This window comes from Ursus arctos, chromosome X (genome assembly GCF_023065955.2).
Source record: "Ursus arctos isolate Adak ecotype North America chromosome X, UrsArc2.0, whole genome shotgun sequence".
In the NCBI taxonomy this organism is placed as follows: domain Eukaryota; kingdom Metazoa; phylum Chordata; class Mammalia; order Carnivora; family Ursidae; genus Ursus; species Ursus arctos.
In genome coordinates, this window is record NC_079873.1 from 57,209,500 (window position 1) to 57,223,305 (window position 13,806).

The 13,806-nt window shown below is 38.3% G+C and overlaps 1 protein-coding gene across 2 annotated transcripts in view; it reads left to right on the top strand.

The window, feature by feature from the left end:
• OGT (O-linked N-acetylglucosamine (GlcNAc) transferase) overlaps nt 1-13,486 on the top strand; it is a 33,088-nt gene extending 19,602 nt beyond the window's left edge. For both annotated transcript variants that reach the window (XM_026485785.4, XM_026485786.4), the window contains exons 13-22: nt 54-212; nt 948-1,037; nt 2,474-2,599; nt 3,004-3,174; nt 3,308-3,424; nt 3,519-3,689; nt 5,550-5,702; nt 7,467-7,719; nt 7,982-8,105; nt 11,202-13,486. In XM_026485785.4, the coding sequence (XP_026341570.1) occupies nt 54-212; nt 948-1,037; nt 2,474-2,599; nt 3,004-3,174; nt 3,308-3,424; nt 3,519-3,689; nt 5,550-5,702; nt 7,467-7,719; nt 7,982-8,105; nt 11,202-11,376 (1,539 nt within the window). In that variant the 3' untranslated portion in view covers nt 11,377-13,486. The remainder of the gene's footprint in view (nt 1-53; nt 213-947; nt 1,038-2,473; nt 2,600-3,003; nt 3,175-3,307; nt 3,425-3,518; nt 3,690-5,549; nt 5,703-7,466; nt 7,720-7,981; nt 8,106-11,201) is intronic.
• Nucleotides 13,487-13,806: the final 320 nt, after the last annotated feature.

Consider the following 13,806-nt stretch of genomic DNA (forward strand, 5'->3'; position numbering starts at 1 on the left):
AAGATTTATGTATAGATTCAACTGTACTAACAAGCATTGGTTTCCATTGGTAGATTAATGTCCTTCATAAGCCACCATATGAACATCCAAAAGACTTGAAGCTTAGTGATGGTCGACTGCGTGTAGGATATGTGAGTTCTGACTTTGGGAATCATCCTACTTCTCACCTTATGCAGTCTATTCCAGGCATGCACAATCCTGATAAATTTGAGGTAAGACTAGTATTTCCCTAGAGACATTATTTGTTTTATTTAAAAAAAAAACATTTCTGGCTTTATCATCAGTATTTGGTGTTAAGCCCAGTGCTTTCTGAAAGATTGGAGCCAAGGTTTTTACTTAGTTTTCCATTTACTTTTAATTTTTTAATTGAAATACAGTTGACATATGATATTATATTAGTTTCGGGTATACAACATAGTGATTTCACAATTTTGTTCATTACAGAATGCTCACCACAGTAAGTGTAGTTACTGTGTGTTACCATACAAAGTTATTAAATATTATTAACTGTGTTCCCTATGCTGTACTTTTCATCCCCGTGACTTATTTTATAACGGGAAGTTTGTATATCTTAATCTCCTTCACCTGTTTTACCCATTCTCCTCACCCCTTCCCTTCTGGCAACCACCAGTTTGTTCTCTGTACTTGGGAGTCTGTTTCTGTGTGTTGTTTGTTTGTTTGTTTGTTTTGTTTTTTAATTCCGTATATAAGTGAAGTCATATGGTATTTGTCTTTTTCTGACTTACTTCACTTAGCATAATCTCTAGGTCCATCCATGTTGTGAATGGCAAGATTTCGTTCTTTTTTATGGTTCCATTGTGTATGCACGTGTGTACACACACCCTCCGCATATTCTTTATCCATTCATCTCTCGATGGACACATAGGAGGTTGCTTCCGTATCTTGTTGAGCCAAGGTTTTTAAATATATCGTGTGCTGCCTTTCAGGTGTTCTGTTACGCCCTGAGCCCAGATGATGGCACAAACTTCAGAGTGAAAGTGATGGCAGAAGCCAATCATTTCATTGATCTCTCTCAGGTAGGCAAAACTTCTATACTTCAAGCTTTTAATTTTGAACAAATAGTGAATGAAACTATTGGTGTGTAGCTTGTATTTTTCATGACAGGTATTTAACATCAGCCATTACATACGGGCAATTACTTTGGTCTTAACTTCCTTGATCATTTACATTTATAATCAGCGTGGATTGTGCTGACGTTGCAAATGAAATTGAAATGGGGTCTATATGTGCTTGGAGATAAAACTCTTCTAGGACATGCTGGCTTGGAAGAGGAATAAATAGGTTATTTAAAGAAAATAGAGGAACTAGTTCCTCTGTTTATCTGTTCAACTAGTTCCTATGGTTCATCTGTTTTTGTGGGCCTTTGCCTTTGGTTATCTTTATTTCTGTACTTGCTCTATTGCTATTTCTAGGAGCATAAATTTTATGATAAAATAAGATTGAAACCCGTGGAGGAATTAATTTGCTGAGTCTAGAGGTTTTTCTTTACAGATTCTGTGGGCCACTTTGGTGACTAAAAGGGATAGGCGATGTATGGTATATCTAGTAATTGATACATGAATCATTGAAGTTCCAGCAGAAGGGTTATGAGATCCTTGTCATTTAATAAATAGCATGAACCAGCATCTTTGCGCATGTAGCTGTTGCTTTGGGAGTATACATAGCCATTTTTGATGTAGGGTTCGGACTCTTTGTGACCAAGAAGCATACTGCCCTCCACTTCTGAGATGTTTAGGGACCCACTGCTTATTGACTGGAGTCTCAAATCTTCAGCATGGCCTTCAGTCTTTCCTTTTTTTAAAAAATATTTACTTATTTTAGAGAGGGCTCAAGTGGAGTAGGGAAGAGGCAGAGGGAGAGAATCTCAAGCAGACTCTGCGCTGAGTGTGGAGTCCGACACAGGGCTCGATCTCATGACCCTGAGATCATGACATGAGCCGAAATCAAGAGTCAGACGCTTAACTGACTGAGCCCCAGCCTTCACAATCTTTCTAATTCTGAGCACAGTCTTGTTTGCCAATACTTTCACCCACCATTTGCCCTCATATATACCTTGTACCAAATAGAAGTGATCTACTCACCGTTTTTAAAATATACCATGCACTTTACTCTGATTCTTTATTCGTACTGTTCTTTATCGAGATTCCATTCTGTCCAACTGCTTCAAGCTCTTACTGTCTTTGAAGGCCCATTTCAAATGCCAACTCCTCTATCGAAGCCTTGTTATTCATACATTCAGTCTAGAAGTAAACCCTCCTTCCTGTATATTCTGTTTCTGTAATGTTTTGGGCCCATTTGAATGGCACTTAACCATATTTGTATGCTGCATTAATGTAATTTGTGTTCTTATCATGTTTTGTACCTGTGACTGAATTCTGTTTGATGCCATTAAAACTAATTGAATTAGTTTGAGATTATACATAGTGAGTTCTTATTTTTTTTTATTCCATAGATTCCCTGCAATGGAAAAGCAGCTGATCGCATCCATCAGGATGGTATACACATCCTTGTAAATATGAATGGTTATACCAAGGGTGCTCGAAATGAACTCTTTGCTCTCAGGCCTGCTCCTATTCAGGTAAAGGAATTAATAGTAATTGCTCACAATGTTTACTGAGCTAAAAAGACAGTGATTCCTCGCCACCCCCCCCCCCCCGTTACCTGGCATTTGAAACAATAGGGCAGACTTGCTCGACTTAAGAAAAAGCGTAGTTCTTGAAATGTACAGGGACAAAGAATTTTGAGTGTAGAACACAATGCCCACAGGTACGTGTGTATAGAGACAATCAGTTCATAGTTGAGTACAAATAGTTGTTTGGTTTTGTAAATTGGAAATACGTTTAACACTTAAAAAGGTTAGTCTGAAATACTATGTCACTCCTCTTGGCTAAAAAAAGTCAACCCTCCTTGTTTAACTAATTTTGAACTCTTCAAGAACATTTTTAGGTTTTGTCCTGATTTTTTTTTTTTTTTTCCTTTTAGGCGATGTGGCTAGGATACCCGGGGACCAGTGGTGCGCTTTTCATGGATTATATCATCACTGATCAGGAAACTTCACCAGCTGAAGTTGCTGAGCAATATTCCGAGAAACTGGCTTATATGCCGCATACTTTCTTTATTGGTGATCATGCTAATATGTTCCCTCACTTGAAGGTAGGTAGAAAAAAACAGTGCAATGTGGATATTGCGGAAAGAACTGTAGTCATTTATTTCCTTGCTATTGTCCCTATGCATCCTAAAAGATTTGTCTCAAATTTTTTTTTGATTGTTTTGTTTCTTTGATTAGAAAAAAGCAGTCATCGATTTTAAGTCCAATGGCCACATCTATGACAATCGGATTGTTCTTAATGGCATCGACCTCAAAGCATTTCTTGATAGTCTGCCGGATGTGAAAATTGTCAAGGTCAGAACCTGGTCAATATTGTCATTGAAATAAAGTGATCTGCATTGGGGATCTTTTCCCTAATGGTACGTTTTGTCTTTTTTTTCCTTTAAAGATGAAGTGTCCTGATGGAGGAGACAATGGGGACAGCAGTAATACAGCTCTTAATATGCCTGTTATTCCTATGAATACTATTGCAGAAGCAGTTATCGAGATGATTAACAGAGGGCAAATTCAAATAACAATTAATGGATTCAGTATTAGCAATGGACTAGCAACTACCCAGGTGAGAAGAGAATAATAGAGCATAATATGTACCACCAAGTATTCATTTATCTCCGTTAAATCTCATAACTCCAGGAGGTGTAAGCATCATTATCCCTGTTTTATAGGTAAGGAAATGAGTTTGGTGGAAATAGGCATCTTACATAGATTTGTCTTATTTTAAAAGTCTCTTGGATTCAGCCAGTAGGTCACTTAATGGGGTCAACTGTGTTAACAATATGTTCTTATTCCTTGCCTGTGGCTTTCCTCTAATCAACGGTGAATTATCTGTAGACTTCATACAGTTTGTTTCTGTAACTCACTCTTTCCCTAGTTAAATCTTACTCCCTTACTCCCTTTTAAGACTTTTCATTCAGTTCAGACAGCTCCAGGATCCATTCCTGTCCTTATCACTAATCTCGCCTTCCGTGTTCTGTTGGTACCTGTCTTTTCTGCTTCTGTAATATCTGGGATGTATTTTACATCCAGCACAGCATGTTATAATTCCCTGTGTTTGTGCAGTCTCTGCTGAATTGAATTACTTTAGGGTCCATGTCTTAGGCACAGTAATGTAGTATGTGTTCAATAAATATATATTGCATTTTGGAGTAAGTGAGTATGTAGCTGTCGAGATTATAAGGCAAGGATCTCTCTTAAGAGTTAACAGTTTTAGTGGCATAACAGTTTATACCAAGGGTGCTCAAAATGAACTCTTTTCTCTCGGGCCAGCTCCTGTTATGGTAAGGGAATTAATAATCACCTACAATGTGTATTGGGCTAAAAAGACAGCGGTGTGGTTTTTCTTAATCTCTGATTAACTGTCATTTGAACTAGGACAGACATGTTTAAGAAAAAAGTAGTATGTGTATAGTTCTTGAAATGCTCAGGGACAAAGAATTTTGAGTGTAAAACAAAATGCCCGAATGTATGAAATACCCATAACCTAGAATAGTTATATAACAGTTTAAGGCAGTACCCAGATGTATGAGAATTGCAAGATAAGACTATAATTAATTGTGTACGTAGATACCTAAAAATAGTGTTGATCTATGTTAGAGGAGACGCAGTAGAGATCGTTTGGAGGAATAATACAAGTTTAACCTTCAAGGGTGGGTGTGATTTAGAAAAGGGCATTTCATTCATTAAGAAATGAGCAAAAGCTTGCTGTTGGATTGATAGGGTTTTAAAAAGAACTTTTTGACTTGAGTGATAAGTTTCAAGGTGGAGTCTCCCCTCCTGCCCCTGTTAAGATAATGCTGTAACGTTTTTCTGTTTTTTAACTTAATATGTCGTGAATATTTTCTCGTAGTGATATAACTTTTAATGGTTATACTATTTGGCATCTCAGACTATGGACTATGAGAAACAAACTGAGGGCTACAGAGGGGAGGGGGGTGGGGGAATGGGATAGACCGGTGATGGGTAGTAAGGAGGGCACATATTGCATGGTGCACTGGGTGTTATACACAACTAATGAATCATCGAGCCTTACATCGAAAACCGGGGATGTACTGTATGGTGACTAACATAATATAATAAAAAATCATTATTAATAAAAATAAAAAAAAAAAAAAAAAAAAAAGATTTAGTTATTTGAGAGAGTGCATGTGTGTGAACCAAGTGGGGGGAGGGGCAGAGGGAGAGGGAGGGAGAGAGAAAATCCTCATGCAGACCCATTGCTAGCCTTGGAGCCTGACGCAGGACTTGATCCCACAACCCTGAGATCACGACCTGAGCTGAAACCTGAGTCCTGAGCTGAAACCAGGAGTCACAGACCCAACCGACTGAGCCACCCAGGCACCCCAAGGATTCTTTATTAGTTAAAAAATACCAGACGCTGCTGACTTTAAATATAAATACCATATCGTTTTTCACGTTCCAGATCAACAATAAAGCTGCCACTGGAGAGGAGGTTCCTCGTACTATTATCGTAACTACACGTTCTCAGTATGGGTTACCAGAAGATGCCATTGTGTACTGTAATTTTAATCAGTTATACAAAATTGACCCTTCTACTTTGCAGATGTGGGCAAACGTGAGTATGGGTAGATTCATTATTCATGTCTAGGGACTGGTAGAGATTGTGTAGACTGTCTTGCTGAGGCTGCCCTCCAACCCCATTCAAGAGCTGTTGTGCTCATTTCTACAAAAGAGTAGTAGATTTTTCAGCCATTTTTGATTTCTCCTTCCAGTGTCTAAATGTCATGTTATTAATTAATGTAATTAATGTAATTAATATAACCATAATATTAATTAATGTAATTAATATAACCTTATTAATTTATATATTCAAAACCAAGGATCAGCAAACTTTTTCTTAAAGGGCCAGATGGTAAATATTTTTGGTTGTGCAGTCCATACTCGGTCACATTTGCTTAACTCTGCCATTATAGCAGGCAGACACCATAGACATTACGTAAATGTAGGAGTATAGATGTGTTCCAGTGAAGTTTTATTTACCGAAACAGGCAACATGCCAGATTCAGCTTACAGGTTATAGTTTGCCAACCCATGGCCTAAACTGATAGCGAAAGCGTCATGTCCACATCCACCCATGCATGACGGTCTCGCAATATTGTAGAGATGTAATCGCGAAGGAATTGGTTTATGCCGTTACCTCTCAGTTAGTTCATCAGACCAGTTTGCATAAGCAGGACCTCTGAAAGTTCTAAACTTGATTATCCATAACTGGCTTTTACTCCATTGGGCTAAAATGGAGATAAATTCTTGGTTGCTTTTCTTTTTGGTATTGGGGTGGGGTCGGTCTTTTTTTTTTTTTTTTTTTAAGAAGTATGGGTGGAAGGGGAAGCAGATGAGTACATGCTTACTATCCCTTAATCTTTACTTCCCAGTGTTCAAAAAAGTCCAAAAACCAAAAGCTGTTTTCAGAAGTTTGTGGCAAATTTATTTGGCGGCAAAACTACCTGAACTGGTGTTAGGCTGTCTTTTGGTTTTGTATGTTTTCCATTCAGTATGAATATTCCTACATCTCAAAGCAGAGGTACTGATGTGTTTGTTTGCAGGGGGTTGCTGCTGAGGGTGTTAGATAATATATATGGCACGGTGCTGTTTCTTAAAAATCTGAAGTATCCTGGATTCTGTTCTCATGCCTTTGAACTTGGGTGGTAACACTGAATAGATGTAGATCTAAATCAGGGGTTGGCAAACTGCGGCCTGCGGACCAAATCCGGCACACTGCCTTTTTTTATAACACAGTCATGCCTGCTTGTTTACATATTGTCTGTGGCTGTTTCCCAGTGACCAGGGCAGAATTGAGCAGTTATGACAGAGTCCATGTGGCTGCAAAGCCAAAAATACTTGTTCTCTGGTCCTTTACAGAAAGTCTGCTGACACCTGAGCTTGATTAGGCACATCAAGTCAGGCAAGTGTGAGCTGACCTTATTTGTTGTGTCATGCTGGGGGATTTAAAATTTGAAACGGAAAATTTCTCACTCATTGACAGAAACTGTCAATAACTGTCAGTAGCGATTCCCTGTCAGTAACGATTCCCTGTCAGTAACGATTCCCACGGGACACAGCTGCCTCATATTTTGCCAATTAGTAACTTGTTTGTGTCTTACGTCAGTCTTCTCTTTCTTTGAGCTCTGGGGGCAGCTAAGCAGAACAGGAACCTATAATTCAGTTGGTCTAATTCATCTGTGAGGGAGAGACAAAGTTCACAGTAGGCTGCTATCTGGGTGACAGGAATAGACTAGTAGAAGTATTAGAGCTCTGTGGGAGCCTTTCTTGAGAAGGCCAGAGCTGCTATTAAAAATTATTCTTCTTTTCCCTATTTTAGATTCTGAAGCGTGTTCCCAATAGTGTGCTGTGGCTGTTGCGTTTTCCAGCAGTAGGAGAACCTAATATTCAACAGTATGCACAAAACATGGGCCTTCCCCAGAACCGTATCATATTTTCACCTGTTGCTCCTAAAGAGGAACATGTCAGGAGAGGCCAGCTGGCTGATGTCTGCCTGGACACTCCCCTCTGTAATGGACACACCACAGGGATGGATGTCCTCTGGGCAGGAACACCGATGGTGACTATGCCAGGTGAGTTGCTCATAAACCATTGGAATCTTCCTTGTTCTTTTTGAAACCTCCTTTGGGGGAAAACATTTTTAGGCGAAGTTGTGTGTGCTAGATGGAGCGCTTAGGCAAGATGATAAAAAGTGAGCTTTGTTCAAGTCTAAGCACTCCGCTCCACTCTCCTCATCCGCATTGTGTGGGTACTTAGCATAGGCGACGTGAATAACTGTGTTATTTACATTCTCAGATTTGTTTTTCTTTTCTTCTTCTTTTTTTTTAATTGCAGGAGAGACTCTTGCTTCTCGAGTTGCAGCTTCCCAGCTCACTTGTTTAGGTTGTCTTGAGCTTATTGCTAAAAACAGACAAGAATATGAAGACATAGCTGTGAAACTGGGAACTGACCTAGAATAGTAAGTAAACTTTTCCATGAACAAATTTTATGATAAAGGAGACATATGAGGAAAATTTAGAGAGAATATAGATGTTACAAAATGAAATCATTAAATAATAATAGGAAATGGGTGATTTAGTTGTATAATCTCTAGATGAGAGCACTTTCTAAACTTTCATAAATGCAGTGACCAATAGGTGTGACTATGTAAAGAGTAAATGGCTGAATAAAAGTGAGTCAAGAAAATTAAAAGGCAAGCAGAGAGGGAAAGAAAATCTTTGTTTCTATGTCAAGTAATAATAGCCTGGCTATATGAAGACCGAGGAGCATTCACATCTTAAATTCCTTAAAAGGAATCTAAACACAGAAACGAATAGACATCTCACTGAAGTAGAAATACAAATGGTTAATAAGAAAAAGTTTCAACCTCTGTAGTAGAAATGTAACTATACAAGAACATTGGGGTATAGCCATTATTTTCCTAAAAATAAAATATCTTTAGTATGATACCAATGATGAGGGAGCGTTGAGGTGCTGTTGGCCTTTTCATACATTTCAGACAGTGAGTAAAACGGTACAACCCTTCCTCAGAGTTTTAAGAGCCTTAAAGAAAACAGCCAGATGTTTGACCCTGTTAGGGTGCTACATCTTCACTGTAGCATAAGGGAAAAACCAGCATAACTTCAGTTCCCTAAGTGGGTGGGAGTTAGAGGGGTGGTGCTTAGATAAGCAATGCTTTAGCCATACAACGAAGTAGTGTTTATCTCTTAAAAGAGTCTTTTCTTTGGGTGTTATGGGTGACTTTTTTTCTTTGTGTTTTTCTGAGAAGTAGCATATTGTAGAGAGTCAGACTGCCTGGGTTTGAATTCACGCTCTCTCACAAGCTTTGTGACTTTGGGCAAGTTAGTCTCTATGTGCCTTGCTTTTTCCATCTGCAAAATGGGAGTGAATGATAGTACCTACCTTGCAGAGATGTTGAGGATTTAAAAAAAAAAAAAAGGTGTTCCATGTAAAACACTTAACAAAAGTTCTTGGAAAGCATTCAGAAGATGTTAAGCATTTATTACTTACAAATTTTCTCCATCGAACATCATATACGTCTAAGAATGAAAATTTTGAGCTCAGCCATTAAAAAAAATTAAGGTTCATGTCCATCATTCCAGAGATAACTGTAGTAAATATTTTAGTGTATTTTAAAAAATTTTTTGGAGCTTAGTTGATTTCATATGATACTTTCCCCCAACATTTTGTTAAAAAAATTTCAATAATAAACACTTCTATACCTACTGCCTGGATTTTACCACTATACCTACTGCCTGGATTTTACCACTAACACTTTACTATCCTTGCTTTACCACATACCTGTCCATCTACTTATTGTTTTATCCATCTAGCAATCCATCTTATTTGATAGATTTTGAAGTAAATTTTGAAGTAAATTGCAGACATCTGTACTCCTAAATACTTCAAAGTGGACATCAACTAGAGTTTATTATTTATTTATTTTGGAGGCAGAATTTATATACAGTGGAATGCACAAATCTTAAATTTGAGTTTTGAGACTTACCTTTATAACCCAAACCTGTAGCAGTATATAGAGCATAGCCATCACTCCAGAAAATTCCTTCATGTTCCTTCTCAGTTGGTCCTGCACACCAACCATCAGGACAACTACCACTGTCCTGAATTTTTTCCCCCATAACTTAGTTTTGCCTTTCTAGAACCTTACACAAATGAAACTATACAGTATGTACTCTAAAGGTTTTTTTTTTCCCCCATTTAGTATAATGTGAGATTTATTCATGATGTTGGCTTATATCAGTACTTCATTCCTTTTTTTATTGCTGAGTAGTATTTCATTGTATGGCTGTACCACAGTTCAGCCATTCTCCTGTTGACGTATAGAACTTAGAAAAATAGGGGCACCTGGGTGGCGCAGTGGTTAAGCGTCTGCCTTCGGCTCAGGGCGTGATCCCAGCGTTCTGGTTCGAGCCCCATATCAGGCTCCTCTGCTGGGAACCTGCTTCTTCCTCTCCCACTCCCCCTGCTTGTGTTCCCTCTCTCGCTGGCTGTCTCTGTCAAATAAATAAATAAAAATCTTTGGAAAAAAAAAAGAACTTAGAAAAATAGAGCACAGAAGTATGTGTATTTGGAAGGTAGCATTAATATGGTCATGGTTGGGTTGAGGCCAACATAATGTGTAGCAATTTTACTAGTTCTGTCGCAACAAACACTAAAACTTTATTAATTGCTTTTAAAAGTGCACAGGAGTGTTTCAGCTTCTCGCTCTAAAGTAGTAATTCTCTCCATAGAAGGAGAATCTCATGACAAATTATATATTCAGAAGAGGAATTGAGCGTTCTTTCCCCCTCTGTTCCCAGAAGAACTAATTGCTTTTTTTCCCTATTTTGAACAGAACCATGGTCTTGGTAATATTAGGAACAGTTTTTGTTAATATCTAAATAAATAAATCGTGTAAGTGGAAAATTATGGCAGTAGACATAGTACATTTCTTATCCTCTGGAGTATTTTTCCTATTTCGTTAAAATATATTCATAAACTGAATACCTCATCTTATGTTTGTGCCTTAGCTATTGTAAATGGTGCTTCAGTGAACATCTTTGCATGGCCAGGTTTGCCTGCATCTCTGATTATTTCCTCTTCAATAGATTTAAAGTGTTACTGATCGGTCAAAGGGTTGTAAACATTTAAGTTTCTTAACACACACATTGCTAAATTGCTTACGAAAAGGGTAAGCAGTGTACATTCTAAGCAGTAGTACATAGGAGTAGACACTTGTGATTGCCAGTTCTTTCTTTTAAAGGTAGAAGTGAGCTGAAACGGAGAAAGCATGCGATCTCGTGGATAGACTTCTTTAGGAAAGAACTGAATATTTTCAGAGGACATGGAGGCGAGCTTGATTATAAGTGTTAGCATTACGTTAGCTGTGACCCTTCCCTTTTTCAGCGTTGAGGTCAGGGTGGCCAGTCAGAAAACAGTGTGAAGTCCAGTCATGTATTTTGCCACAAAGGTAGGACTAGGAATCTGTGAGGGCTAGTTCTGAGTTTTTCTGCTCTGATTTGTAAACTGGGTTCTTTTTTGTTTTATTACCTAGCCTGAAGAAAATTCGTGGCAAAGTCTGGAAGCAGAGAATATCTAGCCCTCTGTTCAACACCAAACAATACACAATGGAACTAGAGCGGCTCTATCTACAGATGTGGGAGCATTATGCAGCTGGCAACAAACCTGATCACATGATTAAGCCTGTTGAAGTCACTGAGTCGGCCTAAATAAAGACTGTGTGCACAGGAGATTGCCCTGTACCTGAGCCTCAACCTTCTGGGGAAAGGGAACTCGATAACGTACTTTTTACTTATCTGTACGGTATCATGTTGCAGATGGGTGACAAACAATAATAGAATAGCACAGCCAGACTTGCTTCCTGCATGATAGGGAGAGACACAAGAGATGGGAAACTGCTGTTCCACAAGGAATCTCCACAGAATTTTGCAGCAACCAGGTGGTGCATAGGTCTGGAAGGTCTGATCTCCCTTGGTCTTCCATGGGATGGCTAGTGTGGAGGGGAGATATAGATTGTCCGGCCGTTTTGTGATTCCATGGATTGATTGAGTCTTCTGAATTAATTTTTTTCTTTATATTTTGGGTATTGGAGCTTTTAAAAATGTTTGGTTTCAGGTATTTTTATTCATGTGAAGTGTATATGATTCTCTTGAGATAAGGTTTTAAGCTAAAATGTTGCTCCTTGTTTTAGTTTCTGAACTCTACAGATTAATGGGGACTTTGCTGGTGTAGTCTTTTTATAGGTTTTATAAACCACTTGAGCCTATATCAGTCGTTTTAGTGTCTGACCTAATGTTTGGAGCTATCAGTGCTTTGTTGGTTTAGATGATGACTCAAAATTTTTTTTCTGGTCCGTTTCCCATTTCCTTCTCTTCCCTTCCCCTACTTTAAAGTTTCTCCTGTAACTCAGCTAACAAAACGAAGTCTGATATTTAAATATCCCAGAGTGTTTCTCTTAAACACATCATCTGGTGCCAAATGAAAATTCTTAGGAGTGATTATTAATTATGCAGGGCATAGTTGTGGTACTGTCATTGATGATAATATAGATTTTTTTTTGGGCCTAGTTTTGACCTATTTCACCAGTGTTTTACCTTTGACTGCCCCTCTATGCTGCTTCCAAAAGTGATAGTGTGTGATAAGATTTTTACCTTCCTTTCTCAAGTTTGTTTTTTTTTTTTTTAAGTGAGTCCTGTTCTTCCTATTTCTTTCAGCAGAAATGAAATCCCAGGTAAGTATAAGTATTCACGTATTTGATCAGTAAGTCACAGTTATCTTCAGTACATTAAATAACTTTCATCAAAAAACATGTTAGAGGTAAAAAGCTCTGAAGGACCAGCTATGTAAATGAGTAATTATTTTTCAGACCTTCTCGGGTATTATACAATAGCTGTCTTCTGGACTTGGTCTTGAAGTCTGTACAGATCAGCCTCAGTAGTAGCAAACGGCTTTGCTACTTGGTTTGGAGTACAGATTAGACTTTGGCCCTCCTGGAGCTTGAGTTCTTGGTATTAAAAACCATAGGAATAAAATTATTGAATTTCAACAAAGGATCGAGGGCTTGAGGCTTAAGCCAACATATGAATATATGTTTTGTGTTGCTGTACTGTACTTATGCTATCCAGTAACAGATAATTGTTTGTCTGCTAGTAGTGTTCTAGATTATAATGTCTTTCCAAAGCGCTGAGGCAGTGCACCTATTCTGTAGTTGCAGCTGATGCCTGAATGTATCCTAGCTGACAAATTATTGATTAATAAGAACTTGAATTTCTGAAAGATTCTTATTGTTAACCAAAATCTGGGCAAGGAGTCTCAAATGTAATTCTTGCCAGAATTACATGATAATGAACTGTGTACCTTTTAACAATGTAAATCAAGAAACATCAGTTTAGGGATTTAATTTATTTTTTACCCGATTGAGCTACCAGTCAGAGGTTGCCAGCATGGTTGCAGAGAAACTGTTTGAATTTCACCAAACTACTTAATGTGGAATAGGATAATATACTTCCAGTGCCCTCAAGGCTGTGACCTTACAGCCATTTTACATAGCACATCATTCCTCCTATAGGGATGAACTTTTTCCTGGCACGAAAAGTAGCCGCTCTGGTTGAAGCTTTGCTTATTGTAATAGGCTTTTGTTTCCAGGTAACATGTCTGTGGAAGACTTAATTCTGAATAGAGATATAGATATTACCGGAAACTAATTGTTTTTTCTATTATACTCTGCTTTATCAAAAAAGTAAAACATTTAAATTGTGCTACGGAAATCCAGATGTTGTCTTGCAGTCTTTAAACAATAAATGAATGATTTGCCCTTAATATGGCTGACGTATTTTGTGTTCTGTGAAATTGAGCGTCATCCGATGATGAAACTTCTATTTGAACAGCTCCAAACAACTGGAGGACCGCATTTCCCTAGTGGAGCTATGATCTTAAGAACTATTTTGTTTTCTCAGCCAGGTGTGCAAGAGGGGTGGGTTTGGTATATGATCCGTTAAGAGGACAACAGAGCCTGTGACTCCCAGCACACCCATTCAGGATGGTTTTTGTTTGGCCTACGACTGCGACTACTCTGGCTTCGTCTACCGCTGTCTACTGCTGTAGGTTCTTCACGTGAACTATTCATGTTCTGTGTGGTG